We start from the raw sequence: 20,132 nt of genomic DNA on the forward strand, positions 1-20,132 counted from the left end.
AGGAGATGTACCTCCCTGGAATTTGCCGTAAAGCCTGCTCTGCTGTTAAGACCTTGATTTGGCCCGTTAGTTGTAACAATAGAGTTCAGAGCACCTGCAGTGTCTTTATAAAAAAGACCAGAGCTAAACTGGGTTTTTAAAGAATCCTCAGAAAAGTTTAACAATGTCTCAATCATGGCTCTATATGGATGTGTAGCGCTGGATTGTGAAATCATTCGATCTCCGAGAGTGACATCACACTGACTGAAGATGGTGTTTAACGGGTAGTTGATGAGCCCTACAGGTGCATCATCTGGCAGGTTTGTTCCATCCTCGTTAGTAATTTTCACTCTGAGATGCAACAGCGTATCGTTGAGATCCAGATACTTTTCTCCGTCTCCCGGAATGAAAAACTCGATCGGGCCTCCATCGGTGATTGCTGATAAAGGCTGGATCTCGGTGTAAATTTTATCTTCGATCGATAGCTGCGTCATCGGGGCAGAAAATAAGTCCAACTCTGCCAGCGTGCACTCTGATGATTTGTTATGTAAAAGAGCCATTATTTAAATATATCAAAACATGCGGATGACTTCCTTCCTCTTCGTTTGTCTGCTCTGACTGATCTCCTTTTTTGTGTTTGTCGTTGTTTTTTAACTGTCCTTAAACGATCACCAGGGGGTCTTGTTCTGGGTCTTTTGGATAAAACCCTAATTCCTGAACCTTCTTGACAGTCGGTGTGTGTAGAACCACTCATTTTACTCACGGCTCTACCGATGACATCCGAAGCGATATTTGATGCACCCGTTTTAAGATGGGGTTTTGCAATTGCAAATCCTTTTTTAACCAGAGGGGATACGAAGCGGAATAATTTTGAAAATAATGATCCAATTCCGCGTCCGTACATGACCGGAGCCCCATAAAACCCTGGCAGATTACCGCCTGATTGACTTACATAGTAATTTACAAAGCGATTTGGATCACGTCTCAGACTTAGCTGTGCCATGTTCTCTCTTGCCTGCTTGGTGCACAGTGTTGAAGGACCAGGGTAATATGAATGATAACCAATCAGTCTTAGAGCTTATATACATATCTCTGGAATAGTTTATACAAATAAAATTTATCTCAGGCTACGTTGTGATATCACCGGTCTGAAGTGTAGTCTTATGACGGTCTTTCCATAGACGAAATTTACAGGAACGTTTTGGTCCGATTTAATTTCTATATTGATATTTTCAATATGTCTTCTGGAGACTGGAAGGTAGTGGGCGGGGTTAAACGTCTGAGTAATCATATCACTGAATGTGCCTTGTACTTTGACGGTCCGCAGTAAAGGTGCAAAAGTGTCGCCTACTATTTGAGGGCTGACCACGTCGCTGTAACAGTATAGGTGATAGAAACCAGCCTTTATATCGGCCGGAAAAGGAGCCAGTTTTGGTTCAGAAACATGAATCCATTCCCCTGGTTTCACGCCCATCATATAAGCTAGAGTGCTGAAGAAGCGTATTTCATACGGACTGTTTGCTTGAAATGCAAATCTCTTTTGAACTTTGCTGAATTTAATGCGTAAACCCGATTTCAATTTTTTGAAAAACATTTCCATCTCTGTCTCGAGTTGAATAACGCTGTTATAGTAGCCACTTCTGATCCTTCGCGTATTGATCTCCACATCACCAACCTTCCTCCATTCAAAGTAGGCATCATAATCCGGTAAATTATGCCATGTATAAAGGTATGAAATCTCTGCTAATGCAACCATCCATTGGCCTTCTAAATCAATATGTTGAGCTAAATTTAAACGGAAACTTGAGCTGGTATTATTTTTAAACACTTCCATGCTAGCATTAGATGGAAGAGTAACGTAAAAGCCATCATCCTCTACCTGACGGTTCATGATGCTGTGTCAACTGTGAGGTTTAGTGCAAACCTTTTTATACGTTTCGAAGTTCATCAAACTTGATCCAACTGTTGAATTTCTCAGGCCAGTTTTTCCAGCTTACAAAAACCTGTTTGACTCCCTTGACTGTACGTTGTTTTAATATTTTTTCCACTTGATACATCTTGTCATTAAATATTTTTACTTTTTGAAGTTCCTCAGCGTAAAAGGAACCCTCGATAGGTTCTCCATCCAAATCTTTGAGTTTGTATACAGGAGGAGATCGGGGTATCCGCTCATACACTGTAAACACTTCATCCGTAAAACTCTGTTCGTATTTTTTGTCAAACACTCCACGGACCTTGGATATTCTGACAAGATCCCCTTGTTTAAACGTTGTCACTGAGTCCTTGCAATATCTGTTGGACTTGACATCATACAGATTCTGAAACACTTGAAAGGCATTTTCTGAGGTCACTTCCATAGGGCTCATTTTAATGCTGGAGTGGTAGGAATGGTTGTAGCTTCTAGCTAGGTTTTGCAGTACATTGACGTACCGCCGGGTATTGTTAGCTGTAAAATATCTCCACATCCTTGTTTTTAATGTGCGGTTAAATATCACGACCACTGAAGCTTTTGCTTCACTCGCTGTGGCAAAATGTTCAATACCGTGTTTCTCCATTAAAACCTTAAATTTCTTGTTAAAAAAGTATTTACCGGCATCAGTCTGAAGTTTTTTGGGGATCTGACTTTCTGTAAAAACTGATTCAAATGCCTTTACCACCTCAGCGGCTGTTTTCCTCTTCAAAACTCGTACATACGCCCTTTTTGAAAAGATGTCAATGACTGTTAATAAATAATTATAACCATCATTTTCCTTGGCCAGAGCTTGCATGTCACAGAGATCAGCCTGGAACTGCCTCAATGGTCTGGTGACAAAAACTCTGTTTCTCGGGAACTTTATTCTTGCAGGTTTATGTAGAGTATAGGTATCTTCTCCTGATAAAAAATCTTTAACTTTTTCAACCGCAACCTTCTTTCCCGTTTCATCTTGCATAACCCTCCTCAGCCTATCTACACCCCCAAAACTTCCCGGATTTGAAGGGCTATAAAATACTTTCTTCATCAGCCGTCTTCCTGCCATCTCTGCCTTATGCTCACTCTGCCGATTACTTGTTAAATAATGAGAAAAAACACACAGGAGGGTAGATTTATCCTTATTTTTTTATTTTTGTATTTAATATAAAAAAAAAAATAAAAATAAAAATCAGATAAAATGCTGATTAATGCAGATGAATTCAAACACTACTAGCTTTTAAACAACACTTTTGGGTAAGGTTACTATGTTCCTATTTTAATTGTAATTAATAGTAAAAAGGAAAAAAAGAAGAAAAATCATATAATGCAGATTAATTAAAGTACTGGAATACTAAAAAAAGAAAAAAAATTATACAACAAGTCATCAAACATGTGAGATCAGTTTGTCAGTCCATAGCACTCTGAAACAGAGTTAAGTTGTTTGAGATGTTTCTCATCGACCATGCGATCATAAACGTGCGCTATTGCACTGTGGATGCCTTGTACCGGTTTCAGTTCATATAAAACCGTCTTGGCAATCGTCTTCACTCTGAAGTCATCCGCTTGTATGCATCGAAGTACCAGAAGATTCTGAATAGCAGGAACGAGTTTGGGGGTTACGAGTCGTCGTACGATGCGTTGAAAGTTGACTTGGTAATAATCCTCCCCCAATACCTCCAGGCAATGGTGCTGACGCTGGCTCGGGTGGTTCGTTATACATCCATAGCAGGTTTCTCTGAGATAGTTCAAAGAGGTTATGTTGAATAAATGAAGGATCGCTGTTTTCACCGTATTGATGAGGGTGGTTGAGAACCAACCGTCAATTTCGTCCTCCTGGTTACTCTCATCCTCTGCTGAAGGCTGAGGGTCCTCCATCGGTTCCAGGTTTTGTGTAGGGGCTTCGGTAGAGGGTGAGTAGCTGGTGGCTACCTCCTCCTCCACGACCACCTTCATGTCTTCAGGCAGGACATTCGCGTCTACAGACTCAGCCATGAATAGCGGCAATGGTGAGCAGAGGTCTGGAGAAAGCGGTAGATATTTCATGTTGTATCCTGTAGGTGTTGCAGGACTGAAGTGGTTCTCTGAGAATGAGGACGTTGAGGTGGATGGTGAGAAGAGGTCAGGGGAAGGCGGATGATATGGTCCAATGTTGAAGCTTTCATCGTGCTCAGGAGAGAAGTGGATCTCTGCTCGGTGGTTGTAGAGATCCCTGTATGGTGTCGGTCCACTCATTCTCATGATAGGATTCTCAGTGTCTGTGAGCTTGCAGTTATCCCCCCATATAAATATCATAGGAAGGGGCGTGTCCTCAGAAGAGGGTTCGTTCTAAACGTAAAACAGGAAACGTCAGGGTTTTTTTTACTGACATGACATCGATCCAACTTCGTGACTTGTGGAAAAGGTCGGAAAGACGATGTCCAATTTCACTCATCTTCTCTGCCCAAGCTTCAAACGGCAGAGCCAGCATTGTCTTGAATACGCCGCAGTCCTGATTGAAAGCCTCCAACACAAACAGATCCGAGGGACTCGTCCGGTTGTTCCTGCGTCTGCTTGCCCGAAAAGACCAGCGGCCATTTGCTGTGGTTTTTGACCCCCACACTGCACTAAAGAGAGGTTCTCTCTCAGCTATTTCAACATTGGATGGTATATGAAACATTCTCGCCCGTTTTACAAGTCGAGGAGACAGTTCATTTTCTTCTTCTTCTTCCTCCCTCTCCTGCTTTGAGACTGTTTCAGGGGTATCATTACGGTGCGGGATTGCAAGCCTTAACACAGCCCAGTCGCTGTGGGTGAGAGTACACAGAGCCAGTGATCCATTAAATACCTCATCTTGATCCAATTGATACAGGCAAAGCTCTCCTATTTCATACATAAAAATATAACCCCAGCTGCCAACCAGGCCATATGGCTCCAAAGACCATTCTTCCTGCAGAGTGTCGAACGGGGGTCTTTGTACCCTGCAGATGTAGTATGTTGATTTCTTAGGAGCATTCAATTCACGGGATGAATGCTGGTAGACGGTCACTGGGGTTTCGCACAGAACTGACATACCTCTTGGCCGACCCGAGGTCTGATTTTCAACCATGGTTGTTGAAGTTGATGTTGGATCCTCATCATCGGTAGAGTATGTCATGACGGGAATTCCGATAGGTATCTCAGTTGAGGAAGTATATAATGCAGTTGCTTGTTCATCATCATCTTGGCACACGTTGCGTTTCTCCTCCGCTTGATGATAAACTCTCTTAACTCTAGCCATTGTTGAACGGGTGTTCTTTTCCAACGAATGCTGCATGTAAAGTGCAGAGTTTTATCTCTGTATTTAAAGTAAACACTAAAGCACGCCCTATTGTTTTCATTGGGTTATTCAAGGTTTAACGATGCTTACAAACACACCCCTCTATTTTTAATTGGAGCTGATGCCAAACAGTTTCCGATAATACCATATTTGTCTTGTTCTATTTATAACAAACACACCTCTGTGTTTTAATTGACTCATTTAAGGTATCGCCCCAATGACGACAACCAATCAGCATCCACGGTTACGCCCCTTGGACACACCCCCCTGCTTGACCACGTGACCTTCCGCCCACATGGCCCCCACATGGCGCCAACCGGAAGTACCGCCCTCACCGGAAGTACCGCTCACCTGTCAAAAAGTTTGACGAAAAGGTGTACTTAAATTCTCTCTCATTTACAGCAATTTTGTGTACAATATGGAAATAACACATTAAGGCCAACAAGTGCAAACTGTCGGGTTCCCTTTAAGGGTACAGCTCTGCAATGGTTCAGGTCTTTGTCCAGCTTCTTTGTCCAATTAGGTCAGTTTTCTTCCTCTGTGGCTCCTGTGAAGTTCAGGATACCCCAAGGTTCAATTTAAAGACCAATTCTCTTCTTTTTGTTCTTGGTTCCTTTGGGGTCCATTCTCACAAAACATAAAATGTCATTTCGCTCTTTTGCAGATGACATGTGGACAAAATGTGGATGAAGCTGAACTTTCTGTGTCTAAAAATGAAGACAGGACCGAGGTGATTCTGTGGCCAAATAGAAAAAAAAAAAAAATAGTTGGGCTCAACTCCACGCACAGCGTGGGCTCTGGAATCCATCTCCTCGAGAGGGGCTGGAGTCTCTTCTACTCTGGAGTGGCCCACGGGGAAAGGCGGCGGGCTGGGGTGGGTTTGCTTGTTGCCCTCCAGCTCAGCCGTCTCGTGTTGGGGTTTACTCCAGTGGACGAGAGGGTCGCATCCCGTCTGACAGAGCCCTCGGCCAGGGATGTATTCAACTCCCACCTCCGGGAGAGCTTTGACGAGATTCTGGGGGATATAGGAGACATAGAGTCAGAGTGGACCATGTTCTCCGCATCTATTGTCAATGCTGCTGCCCGTAGCTGCGGCCGTAAGGTCTGCGGTGCCTGTCGCGGCGGCAATCCCCAAACCCGGTGGTGAACACAGGCCGTAAAGGACGCTGTGAAGCTGAAGAGGGAGTCCTATCGGCTGTGGTTGACTTGTGGGACTCCTGAGGTGGCTGACGGGTACCGTGAGGCCAAGCGTGCTGCGACCCGGGCTGTGGCAGAGGCAAAATCTCAGGCCTGAAAGCAATTTGGGCAAACCGCCCGGCGCCTCAGGAGGGGGAAGCAGTGCTTTGCCAACAGTGGGGGGTGGGGTGTGACCGGAGAAGGGTGACCGGAGGGTGTGTTCCAACTACAGGGGGATCACACTCCTCAGCCTCCCTGGTAAGGCCTACGCCAGGGTATTGGAGAGGAGAGTGGGGAGTGCTCCAGGAGTATGGAATCAGGGGCCCTTTATTAGGGGTTTGGTTCACATTGCCGGCACTAAGTTGGACCTATTCCCCGGTGCATGTTGGACTCCGGAAGGGCTGCCCTTTGTCACTGGTCTTGTTCATAACTTTTATGGGCTAGTCCTCTTCAGGTTGGAGGGGAGTTCCTGCCTCAAGTGGAGGAGTTCAAGTATCTCGGGGTCTTGTTCACGAGTGAGGGAAGAATGGAGATCAACAGATGGATCGGTGCAGCTGCCGCAGTAATGGGGGCACTGTGCCGGTCCGTTGTGGTGAAGAGAGAGCTGAGCCGAAAAGCGAACCTACCCTCACCTATGGCCATGAACTTTGGGTCATGACTGAAAGAACGAGATTGTGGATACAAGCGGCTGAAATGAGCTTCTTCCGTAGCCTGGCTGGGCACTCCCTTAGAGATAGGATGAGGAGCTCGGCCATCTGGGAGGGGCTCGGCGTAGAGCCGCTGCTCCTCCACATCGAGAGGAGCCAGTTGAGGTGGCTCGGGCATCTATATCGGATGCCTCCTGGACGCCTTCCTCGGGAGGTGTTCCAGGCACGTCCCACCGGGAGGAGGCCCAGGGGACGGCCCAGGACACACTCGAGGGACTATGTCTCTCGGCTAGCCTGGGAACGCCCTGGGCTCCCCCCGGAGGAGCTGGAGAAGGTGTGTGGGGAGATGGATGTCTGGGCGTCTCTGCTGAGTCTGCTGACCCCGCGACCCGGTCCTGGATGAAGCGGAAGACGAAGGGTACAAGTACGAGTACTTGAAAAGTAGCCCGATTGACCGCAAACCATATTATTCTTTTGAATAAATGAATCGTTTAAGGCCACCTTGCCACGATGTTGGTTAAAAGCACACACTTTATTTACCTGTCTTAGCAAAAACTCCCTGGAACGTCTCCAGGTTGTTCAGAATGCTGCTGCTAGACGTCTGACAAAATCTTCTAAGTATTCCCACTCCACACCGTTACTCATCCAGCTGCACTGGCTCCCCATTAAATTGAGAGCTCAGTTTAAGACTTATAGAGGACTTCACGATCAAGCCCCAACTTATATCAGTGAACTCTTACATCCGTACAATCCCCCCAGGTCTCTGAGGTCATGCGATAAAGTCCTACTGGCTGTACATCACACAAGGCTGAAAACTAAGGGTGATAGAGCTTTTGCAACAGTAGCTACCCGACTCTGGAACTCTATCCCCTTGTGTATAAGGACTGCGGATTCGGTGGTGTCTTTTAAAAAACAGCTAAAAAACACATCTTTTTAGGCTTGCGTTTGGTTAGTTTATTTTTGATTTTATCTTATCTTCTATTTTACATTTATAAATATATTATTCCAATTGTACTTTGTATTAGTGTTGTGAAGCACTTTGTGATCTGTGTCTTGAGAGTTGCTATATAAATAAAATTTTACTTACTTACTTACTTACTTACATTAATCATGAATGTAGATTGATCAAATGAAAATACTTCTTGTTAACAAAGATATTCATCCTATGGTGGTATATTTAGCAATTTCTGGGCTGCTGAAAGCACAAATGACTGACTGTTGATGCAAACAGTGCTTTAATGTTGGCCTGCCTTGTATGGAATTTTGATGAAACAAGCTAAAATTTTGATTATTCTTTCCACACAGCTGATAAAGCTTGGCTCAGGGCGGAATTACACAGTCCCAGTTTGGCTCTGTCGTTTGTGAAATGCCTCTGTTCTTAGAAACCCTATTGTGATCCAGCAGCTGTGTGTACACAGGAAGCATACGCAACTTCACTGCACCACACTCCATGACCAGCGGAGAGTCTGATCACAGTTCTGATAGGATTACACTGTTTCAACTTTCCTTCTACATGATGATCCTTGCTAGGGGATTTGTTTTACCCCCTTTTACTAGACATCGTTAACCTGCTGATAAATTATTCAAGATTTGCTGTTTTTGGTCCTGAGGGGCACACTGTCGATTTAAAAACAGGCATACCTTTGGGCAACACAGTCCTACCCTTCACTGATCTATCGTTAGACCCCAAAAAACCCTGTTTACTAATTGTGTGCCAACCTCTGAAACAAACAACTTCCTGTGAAAATGATAAACGTATTTACACATAAATCTAATTAATAACATATGAATATATATGTTTAGTTTTTTTTATATGTTGTTTTAGAGAAAAGACATGCTTATTCAACACTGTTGTACAGTGGTGGAATAAGTATTTCATACTCAGCAGATTTTGCAGGTTTTTGCAAAGCATGTAGAAGTCTAATTTTTATCATAGGTACCAACAATCCAGAAAACAAAAATCCACATTACATTGTGTTATTTTATTAAGTAATTCATTTGCATTTTATTGCATGACATAATTATTTGATACATCAGAAAAACAAAACTTAATATTTGGTACAGAAACCTTTGTTTGCAATGACATATCAGATGTTTCCTGTAGTCCTTGATAAGGTTTGCACACACTGCACACTCACCATACAGATCTTCTCCAGATCCTTCAGGTTTTGGGGCTGTTGCTGGACAATATAGACTTTCAGATCAAAGATTTTTGATTGGGTTCAGGTCTGGAGACTGGCTAGGCCACTCCCCACCTTGAGATGCTTCTTACGGAGCCTCTCCTTAGTTGACCTGGCTGTGTGCTTCGGGTTGTTGTGATGCTGGAAGACCCAACCACAACCCATCTTCGATGCCCATACTGAGGGAAAGAGGTCGTTGGCCAAGACCTCCCGATACATGGCCTCATCCATCCTCCCCTCAATACGGTGCAGTCATCCTGTCCCCTTAGCAGAAAAGAATCCTCCAAGAATGATGGTTCCTCCTCTATGCTTCACGGTACGGATGGTGTTCTTAGGGTTGTACTTATCCTTCTTCATCCAAAGAAAGCCAGTGGAGTTTAGAGAAAAACACTATTTTTGTCTCATCAAACCACAAGACCTTCTCCTACTCCTCTGGATCATCCAGATTGTCAGTGGCAAACATCAGATGGGCCTGGACATGCGCTGGCTTGAGCAGAGGGATCTTGGTTGCGCTGCAGGATTTTAATCGCAGTGTGTTACTAATGGTCTTCTTTGAGACTGCGATCCCAGCCTTCAGGTCATTGACTAGGTCCTGCCGTGTAGTTCCGGGCTGATCCGTTACTCTCCTCATGATCATTGATGCCCCACGAAGCAAGATCTTGCATGGAGCCCCAGACTTAGGAACATTGACCGTCATCTTAAACTTCTTCCATTTTCTTATAATTGCACCAATAGTTGTTGCCTTCTCACCAAGCTGCTTGGCTATTTTCCTGTAGCCCATCACAGACTTGTGCAGGTCTACTATTTTATCCCTGATGTCCTTACACAGCTCTCTGGTCTTGGTCATGGTGGAGAGGTTGGATTTTGTCAGTGTGTGGACAGTTGTCTTTTATACAGATAACAAGCTCAAACAGGTGCCGTTAATACAGGTAATGAGTGGAGAACAGGAAGGCTTCTTAAAGAACTAACAGACCTGTGAGAGCTGGGATTCTTACTGGTTGTTATGTGATCAAATACTTATTTCATGCAATGAAATGCACACAATGTGATTTTTCTGCATTTTTTTTAGAGTCCATCACTCAGCTGCAGAGCACCTATGACAAAAATGAAACACTTCTACATGCTTTCCAAGAGGGAAAAACTGCATAATCAGCAGTGTGCCAAATATTTTTTCTCCCCACTGTATACATCATACTGGCAATAAATGCCATATGTGTCAGTGTAATGCAGAATTAGCACCCCACTCTGTTTGGCTGGTTACATGGTGCCGGTCTGTGAACTCTGCATGAGAGGCGAGTCTCGTTGTACAACACAAAGCACCATTACAAATACATAAAATCTGTTTTTATTAACTTATATACACACAGAGTGTAATGAGTGCTTTCTGGGCAAGTGCCTGACACAGGTCTTTGTACTTTCAGCTTTGCATGCTAGTACGTAATGCTAATATGACTCTTCATAGTAGAATGTATTTGCATCTACAGTGTCTTGCAAAAGTATTCACCCTACTTGCCATTTTTTCATGCTTTGTTGCCTCAAAACCTGGAATTAAATAGAGTTTGAACCATTTCATTTACAGAAGCCAGATGGAGAGACAAGATCCCAAACCAGAAGCCCTTCGGCACTTAGCACCTAGAAATCCTGACCATGAAAGTTATGAACAGGACCGATGTCAAAGGGCAGCCCTGCCGGAGTCCAATATGCACTGGCAACATGTTTGCCTTAATGCCGGCGATGCGAAGCAAACACCTGCTCTGCTTGTACAGAGACCGAATGGCCCCTAACAAAGGGCCCCCATCAGTCTGCCAGTCCAGAGAAACAGTCCCCGACCCCCACACTATGTTGCAGAGTCATGTCAGTCACAACTTCTTAAGCCCTGCCACTGTGGAACCTTTTGACCACCTCTGTGATTTTGGCCTGGATGACTCACAAGTGCAACTCTCTCTGCTTCCACCAGGGAAGGTGTGACGGCAGGACTGGAGAGATTCTCGAAATATTAGCATATTGTGATAAAGTTCATTATTTTCCATAATGTAATGATGAAAATTTAACATTCATATATTTTAGATTCATTGCACACTAACTGAAATATTTCAGGTCTTTTGTCTTAATACGGATGATTTTGGCATACAACTCATGAAAACCCAAAACACCTTCCTCTGCTTACAAATCATTCAATTGGCTGAACAAATCGGTTGGAGCACACTGATCACCTGGCATTTACACACATCAGCTGGCATTCACAAACACTATTGAGACTGTTTTCATGCTGCCAAGCTCCTCTGGGATTCATAAATTCCTGCTAGCTTCAAGTGCAGCTGAAAAGCTGGGTGATCTGAGTTGTCATTACAGGTCCAAAAACTTAATGAATACAGGTCCTTCTCAAAATATTAGCATATTGTGATAAAGTTCAATATTTTCCATAATGTCATGATGAAAATTTAACATTCATATATTTTAGATTCATTGCACACTAACTGAAATATTTCAGGTCTTTTATTGTCTTAATACAGATGATTTTGGCATACAGCTCATGAAAACCCAAAATTCCTATCTCACAAAATTAGCATATTTCATCCGACCAATAAAAGAAAAGTGTTTTTAATACAAAAAACGTCAACCGTCAAATAATCATGAACAGTTATGCACTCAATACTTGGTTGGGAATCCTTTTGCAGAAGTGACTGCTTCAATGCGGCGTGGCATGGAGGCAATCAGCCTGTGGCACTGCTGAGGTCTTATGGAGGCCCAGGATGCTTCGATAGCGGCCTTTAGCTCATCCAAAGTGTTGGGTCTTGAGTCTCTCAACGTTCTCTTCACAATATCCCACAGATTCTCTATGGGGTTCAGGTCAGGAGAGTTGGCAGGCCAATTGAGCACAGTGATTGTGGTTTTGGCACTGTGAGCAGGTGCCAGGTCGTGCTGAAAAATGAAATCTTCATCTCCATAAAGCTTTTCAGCTAATGGAAGCATGAAGTGCTCCAAAAAGTACTTTGGACCACTGAGCAACAGTCCAGTGCTGCTTCTCTGTAGCCCAGGTCAGGCGCTTCTGCCGCTGTTTCTGGTTCAAAAGTGGCTTGACCTGGGGAATGCGGCACCTGTAGCCCATTTCCTGCACACGCCTGTGCACGGTGGCTCTGGATGTTTCTACTCCAGACTCAGTCCACTGCTTCCGCAGGTCCCCCAAGATCTGGAATTGGCCCTTCTCCACAATCTTCCTCAGGTCCGGTCACCTCTTCTCGTTGTGCAGCGTTTTCTGCCACACTTTTTCCTTCCCACAGACTTCCCACTGAGGTGCCTTGATACAGCACTCTGGGAACAGCCTATTCGTTCAGAAATGTATTTCTGTGTCTTACCCTCTTGCTTGAGGGTGTCAATAGTGGCCTTCTGGACAGCAGTCAGGTCGGCAGTCTTACCCATGATTGGGGTTTTGAGTGATGAACCAGGCTGGGAGTTTTAAAGGCCTCAGGAATCTTTTGCAGGTGTTTAGAGTTAACTCGTTGATTAATGATATGCTAATTTTGTGAGATAGGAATTTTGGGTTTTCATGAGCTGTATGCCAAAATCATCCGTATTAAGACAATAAAAGACCTGAAATATTTCAGTTAGTGTGCAATAAATCTAAAATATATGAATGTTAAATTTTCATCATGACATTATGGAAAATAATGAACTTTATCACAATATGCTAATATTTTGAGAAGGACCTGTAGTCCTTCCACTGCCCGATAATGTCCCCCATCGAGGTCAGCGGATTCCCACCCCACTGTAAACAGTGTTGGCAAAGCATTGCTTCCCTCTCCTGGGGTGCCACACGGATTGCCAGAATCGCTTCGAGGTCGACTGATCGTCCTTCTCCACTGCCTCACAGAGCCCCTCCCAGGCAAGAGTTTTGGCCTCTGCTACGGTACCTGGTACCTGTCAGCTGCCTCAGGAGTCCCACAAGCCAGCCAGGCCCAAAAGGACTCCTTTATCAGCTTGACGGCATCCCATACTTCCGGTGTCCACCGCCGGGTTCAGAGATTGTCACACAGACAGGCACCGCATACTCTACGGCTACAGATTTGGGCAGCTGCATTGACAATAGAGGTAAAGAATACAGTCCACTCGGGCTCCATATCTCCTCCTGAGGGATCTGGGAAAAGCTCTCCTGGAGTTGAGAGCTAAATAAGTCTCCCAACAGACGCTCACTAAACGTTTGGGTCTGCCAAGTCTGTCCAGCTTTCTCCCCTCCAGCGGATCCAACTCACAAGGAGGTGTTTGGTGGACAGCTCGGCCCCTCTTCAACCGAGACATGAGGCTGAAGGTCCAAATACACAAATAAGTATTCCTATACACTGAGGGGGAAGCAAGGCCAGTGTCTTTCCCAAGAACACTTCAGCACATTGCAGGGGATTCATCTGTCAATCCTTCAATGTATCAAAGCTATCCTCAAAATTATATTACTTTTGGTTATGTCCAGATCTTCCATATCTGTTGCTATTGTTAGAATTATGTATTTGGACACATATACATTCAAATTACCACACTAATAAACAGTGCCAGGCTCACGCAATCCCATCTCGCCTAAAAATATGTAAAGATACAAAGGCACTGGCATGAGGCCAAGATTTGCCACATCATGGACAACAGTACTGCTATATAGCACTGACAACCTGGGCATTATTAAGAGACAACATGCATGACAAACTACACAGTTAACAGATCCAATAGCTCATCTAAAAAATGAAGAACATGCAGGACAGTTTGGTGAGCAACTTAAAAAGAATATAATCAACATAATATAATGTAGCTCCAAAATAGATGGACAGTTTTTTTAACAGTAGACTAGAAAAACAAATTGTCCTCAGTCAAATGTTACAGGACCATTAAACCTATGAAATAAAAATCATTTCAATCCAATGTCCAAACATATTTCAAGCAAAACATTTAGGGGGTCCAACAGCATGTGAATTAACAGTTCTGCGAGTCTGTTTATAAATCTTTACGCCAAAATTATAAACATGCTAAACTTTAGAGTGTAGCAGACTGGATAAAATGTAAGTTTCAATTTATTTTCTGCATGCAAGTGTTTTTCAGAGGAGCAGACTTACAAAAAACTAAATCTCAGGCTGTAATGAAATAAACAAGCCTGTAAAACTGTATATCAAATCAGGCCTAAAAACATTCAGCTGTAGGGGTAGACAAAAACAGACAAAGGCAGACTCAAAATTTAACAACAGAATAATTCATTCAAAGCTGCAGTTCAAGGAAAAGAACAATCATTTTATGTCTTAAAAAACTGCCATATTAAAATACAAGAAGTTGATGGTGGTTCATTAATAAAATAATTAAACTGTACAGCTCTCATTTCTTTTTAAAAACCAATATTCTCTGCAGTCCCCTGTCAGAACAGATACTTTCGACAAGATTCTGATCCACACAGACACTCAACTCGAATCATTTTCTTTGGTGAGGTAGGGAGTCCTGCTAGACTGAAACTGGAGTCCATTTTGGTGCTTTCTGTGTCCACTGGATCAACTGGAAACAAGGAAAGGCCAGCTCAGGTAAAAAGTTAGAGGGCTTTTTCCAAAAGTGACTTCAGTAATCCAGGATGAGTAATACTTACTTTGCATCTTGTAGTCAAAGGTAAGCTCTTCTCCAGCACGAATCGCCCGTGTTGAAAATAAAGCAATTCTAGGAAGCCTCTCATCAATGTTATCAATGAACACATTGAAGACCTGCAGGTTTGGGTTACACTGCAAAAAGAACAAAAGCTTTTCAAGCTTATATGTAGAACAAGTATAAAAAGAATATTTTTATGTAAAGTTCAGGTCAAATGTTTTAGATATTTTCACTAATTATAGATTCTCACCAAAGGCAACAAAACTATGAATGAACACACAAGTAATTATGTAGTAAACAAAAAGTGTGAAATAACTAAATATTTTCATATTTTTCAAAATATCCACCCTTTGCTTTGATTACTGCTTTGCTCTCTTGGCATTCTCTCCATGAGCTTCATGAGGTCACTTGTAATCATTTTCCTAAGACGACCAAAGGTAAATATTTCAGTCATCACAGCAAAGAGCGGTTACTTTAAGGAATCTAAAGTATAAAACATATTTAAAGTTATTTAGCATTTTTTTCGCTACATACTTCAATATATGTGCATTCATAATTTTGATGCCTTCAGTGAGATTATTTGTACAATGTAAATGTTCATAAACATAAAGCAAACCATTCAATGAGAAAGGCAATAACGGTAGTGTACTTTAAAAACACTACCGTAGCCAGTAAAAAAAATGAGCATATTTTTATGTAAATGCCTTTCAAAGCTGTAACTGACGGCTATGCTTATTTTTTATGTTCCTAAATCTATAATAATAATAACCATTAAATATTGCCAAAATCAGACCATCAGAAGAAAGACTCTTAAGGAAGGAAATGTAGTAAACCTGCAGCGAAACCATCCCCCCCCCCCCCAAAAACACTCTTAGATACATGCAGATTGCCATACGCAAGAATACATTTTATGTGTCTATACAACAGGAAGTTAAATAATTAACTTTTTGAAAGCATTTAATCTTATATGTCCAAACAAAGAAAACCCTAATCACTGGTCTACCAATGTCTTGTTTTTATTTTTTTTATTGTTTATTGTTTTTATTGTAGCTTGGCAGTGAGATGTAAGCTCCGTTAATTTATCCTGGCTAATTCACATACAGTAGGGAGAACAAGTATTTGATACACTGCCGATTTTGCAGTTTTTCCCTCTAGCAAAGCGTGCGGAAGGTACTCTTCAGCTGTGAGTGACAGGATCTAAAACAAAAATCCAGAAAATCACATTGTGATTTTTTTGTACATAATTTCCATGTTATTGAATGACATAAGTGTTTGATCACCTAACAACCAGTAAGAATTCCAGCTCTCACAGGCCTGTTAGTTCTTATCTGTATAAAAGACACCTGTCCACACACTTAATCAAACAAACAAACTCCAACCTCTCCACAATGGCCAAGACCAGAGAGCTGTGTGAGGACATCAGGGATAAAACAGTAGACCTGCACAAGGCTGGGATGGGCTACAGGAAAATAGCCAAGCAACTGTTGGTGCAATTGTAAGAAAATGGAAGAAGTTCAAGATGACTGTCAATCTTCCTCAGTCTGGGGCTCCATGCAAGATCTTGCCACGTGGGGCATCAATGATCATGAGGAAAGTGAAGAATCAGCCAAGGGCTACACAGCAGGACCTAGTCAATGACCTGAAGAGAGCTAGGACCACAGTCTCAATGAAGACCATTAGTAACACACTATGCCGCCAAGAATTAATATCCTGCAGCGCACACAGGTCCCCAAACCTGAAGGATCTGGAAAAAATCTGTATGAAGGTCCAAAATCCCTGCTCCAGTGTGCAAACCTCGTCAAGAACTACTGGAAACATCTGATATCTGTTATTGCAAACAAAGGTTTCTGTACCAAATATTAAGTTTTGTTTTTCTGATGTGTCAAATAATTATTTCATGCAATAAAATGCAAAGTAATTGCATAATAAAATGACACAATGTGATGTTCTGGATTTTTGTTTTAGATTCTGTTACTCACAGTTGAAGGGTACTTATGATAAAAATTAAAGACTTCTGCATGCTTTGAAAGTGGGAAAACCTGTAAAATTGGCAGTGTATGAAATACTTGTTCTCCCCACTGTACACGTAGATAGCTTCCATTCTCACATGTCCCAAGGGATTCGATCTCAGGAAACTACTTCACATGGTAATAAACAACAGCAATGTCACACAGTGGGCTGTTAGCTGAGCAACTAACAGGACCATCAACAAATTTCCTGATGCATTCAACCTTCTGAACTATACTCACCGGCTACTTTATTAGGTCAAGAATATCTGCTGCTGTTCAAACCGGGCATCAGAATGGGGAAGAAAGGTGATTTAAGTGACTTTGAACGTAGCATGGTAGTTGGTGCCAGACGGGCTGGTCTGAGTATTTCAGACACTGCTGATCATCTGGGATTTTCACGGACTAACATCTCTATGGTTAACAGAGAATGGTCGTAAAAAGAGAAAATATCCAGTGAGCAGCAGTTCTGCGAACGCAAATGCCTTGTTGATGCCAGAGGTCAGAGGAGAATGGCCAGACTGGTTCGAGCTGATAGAAAGGCAACAGAAACTCAAATAACCACTTGTTACAACCAAGGCATGCAGAAGAGCATCTCTGAACGCAAAACACGTCGAACCTTGAGGCAGATGGGCTACAGCAGCAGAAGACCACAATGGGTGCCACTCCTGTCAGCTAAAACAGGAAACTGAGGCTACACTTTGCACAGGCTCACCAAAATTGAACAATAGAAGATTGGAAAACGTTGCCTGGTCTGACGAGTCTCGATTTCTGCAGCGACATTCGGATGGTAGGGTCAGTATTTGGCGTCAACAACATGAAAGCACGGATGCATCTTGCCTTGTATCAACGGATCAGGCTGGTGGTGGTGGTGTAATGGTGTGGGGGATATTTTCTTGGCACATTTTAGGCCCCTTAGTACCAATTGAGCATCGTGTCAATGCCAAAGCCTACCTGAGTATTGTTGCTGACCATGTCCATCACTTTATGACCACAGTGTACCCATCTTCTGATGGTTACATCCAGCAGGATAACGCGCCATGTCATAAAGCACGAATCATCTCAGACTGGTTTCTTGAACATGACAATGAGTTCACTGTACTCAAACGGCCTCCACAGTCACCAGGTCTCAATCCAATAGAGCACCTTCGGGATGTGGTGGAACGGGATATTCGCATCATGGATGTGCAGCCAACAAATCTGCAGCGTCTGTTAGATTCTATCATGTCAATATGGATCAAACTCTCTGAGGAATATTTCCAGTACCTTTTTGAATCTATGTCACGAAGGATTAAGGCTGTTCTGAAGGCAAAATTGGGTCCAACCCGGTACTAGCAAGGTGTACCTAATAAAGTGGCCGGTAAGTGTACATTTTGAGGACATTAAACACAGTTGGTGTTTTTTGTGGAGTTATCTGCAACAAAACTCTTAAGTTTAGTTTTGTGGTTTCACAAACACAATATCAGAGAAACCTAACAAATAATGCTAAGCTTTACTGAGCATAGTGTCAACACAAGCCTCAATAAAACAGCCATTTTGAGCCCTGCATACCTTTGTTTAGCTCTATGAATGAATACTGGAACATTCCGAAGAGTAGTGCTGCAAATATTCATTTTGGTAGTTGACTAATCTCGCAGTATTTTTCCTTAATTCATTTTCATTCTCTGCTTTCAGATGGTGCACCTGTTGTTCTCTGTATCAGTTTTCTGGAATCTTCTCAAGTTTAAACAATTTGAGGAATGTACACTGATGCATCTACATCCACGCTCTAGATTCTAACAACAAAAAGAAATACTCGTACTCTTCGTCTTCCGCTTCATCCAGGACCTGGTCGCGGGGACAGCAGACACCCAGACGTCCCTCTCCCCAGACACCTCCTACAGCTCCTCCGGGGGGAGCCCAAGGCGTTCCTAGGCCAGCCGAGACATAGACCCTCCAGCGAGTTCTGGGCCTCCTCCTGGTGGGACGTGCCTGGAACAGCTTCCGAGCTCTTTCTAAGGGAGTACCCTGCCACCCTACGGAGGAAGCTTATTTCAGCCGCTTGTATCCGGGATCTCGTTCTTTCGGTCATGACCCAAAGTTCATGGCCATAGGTGAGGGTAGGAACATAGACCAACCGGAAAATCGAGAGCTTCGCTTTTCGGCTCAGCTGTTTCTTCACCAAAACAGACCGGCACAGCGTCCCCATTACTGCGGTGGCCGTAACGGTCCTTCTGTCAATCTCCCACTCCATTCTCCCCTCACTCGTGAAGAAGACCCCAAGATACTATTCCACAAAAAAAAGACTATTACTATCATGGGAGAAGAAGTGGAGGTGGTGCAGGAGTATAAATACCTCGGTGTTCACCTGGACAACAGACTAGAGTGGAAATGCAACTGTGAAGCCATCTACAAGAAGGGACAGAGCAGACTGTACTTCTTGAGGAAGCTTAGGTCCTTTGGTGTTTGCAGCAAGATGCTGCATATCTTCAATAAGTCTGTTGTGGAAAGTGTGATCTCTTCTACCATCATCTGCTGGGGAAGCAGCATCAGAGCCAGGGACTTAAAAAAGCTCAACAAGCTGATAAAAAAGGCTGGCTCTGTTCTGGGGACTCCTCTGGAACCTCTGGAGATCATTGTGGAAAGACGGATTCTTCATAAAATGAAGAACATTATGGAGAACCCTGAGCATCCTCTTCATGAGACTGTCCTACAACAACAGAGTGTCTTCAGTCAGAGGCTTCTTCAGATCTGCTGTAAGACAGAGCGCTACAGGAGATCCTTCCTGCCCACAGCCATCAGCATCTACAACGGCTCTCTGAGGAAACCTTCATAATATGAGTTATAACAACATTTAATTTCCCTTTGGGATTAAAAAAGTATTTTTGAATTGAATTGATACTTGAACTCCTCCACTTGAGGGAGGAACTCCACTCTAACCTGAAGAGGACAAGCCACCCTTTTCCAGTCAAGAAACATGGAGGAGCTGATCTTCATCCCACCCGCTTCACACTCTACTGTCTAACATGCACCGGGACCAGGTCCGACTTAGTGTTGGCAATGTGGACTAAACTCCTACTCCACTTGTATAGAGCCCGGATGGCCTCTAATAAAAGGGCCCCTGACTCCGTACTCCTGGAGCACCACCCACAGGGCACCCCGAGGGACACGGTCGAATGCCTTCTCCAGGTCCACAAAACACACGTGGACCGGCTGGGCAAACTCCCATCAACTCTCGAGTACCCTCCAGAGGGTGTAGAGCTGGTCCAGTGTTCCGCGGGCGGGACAAAATCCACACTGCTCCTCCTGAAGCCG

General features: G+C 43.4%; 1 protein-coding gene across 2 annotated transcripts in view; it reads right to left on the reverse strand.

The window, feature by feature from the left end:
- Window positions 1–14,261: 14,261 nt before the first annotated feature.
- LOC124875741 (histone-lysine N-methyltransferase SUV39H1-like) overlaps window positions 14,262–20,132 on the reverse strand; it is a 40,995-nt gene continuing 35,124 nt past the window's right edge. For both annotated transcript variants that reach the window (XM_047378205.1, XM_047378148.1), the window contains 2 exons: window positions 14,837–14,966; window positions 14,262–14,748 (listed from right to left, as the gene is read on the reverse strand). In XM_047378205.1, coding sequence (XP_047234161.1) covers window positions 14,615–14,748; window positions 14,837–14,966 — 264 coding nt within the window. In that variant the 3' untranslated portion in view covers window positions 14,262–14,614. The remainder of the gene's footprint in view (window positions 14,749–14,836; window positions 14,967–20,132) is intronic.

The sequence above is a fragment of the Girardinichthys multiradiatus genome, chromosome 1 (assembly GCF_021462225.1).
Source record: "Girardinichthys multiradiatus isolate DD_20200921_A chromosome 1, DD_fGirMul_XY1, whole genome shotgun sequence".
NCBI classification, from domain to species: domain Eukaryota; kingdom Metazoa; phylum Chordata; class Actinopteri; order Cyprinodontiformes; family Goodeidae; genus Girardinichthys; species Girardinichthys multiradiatus.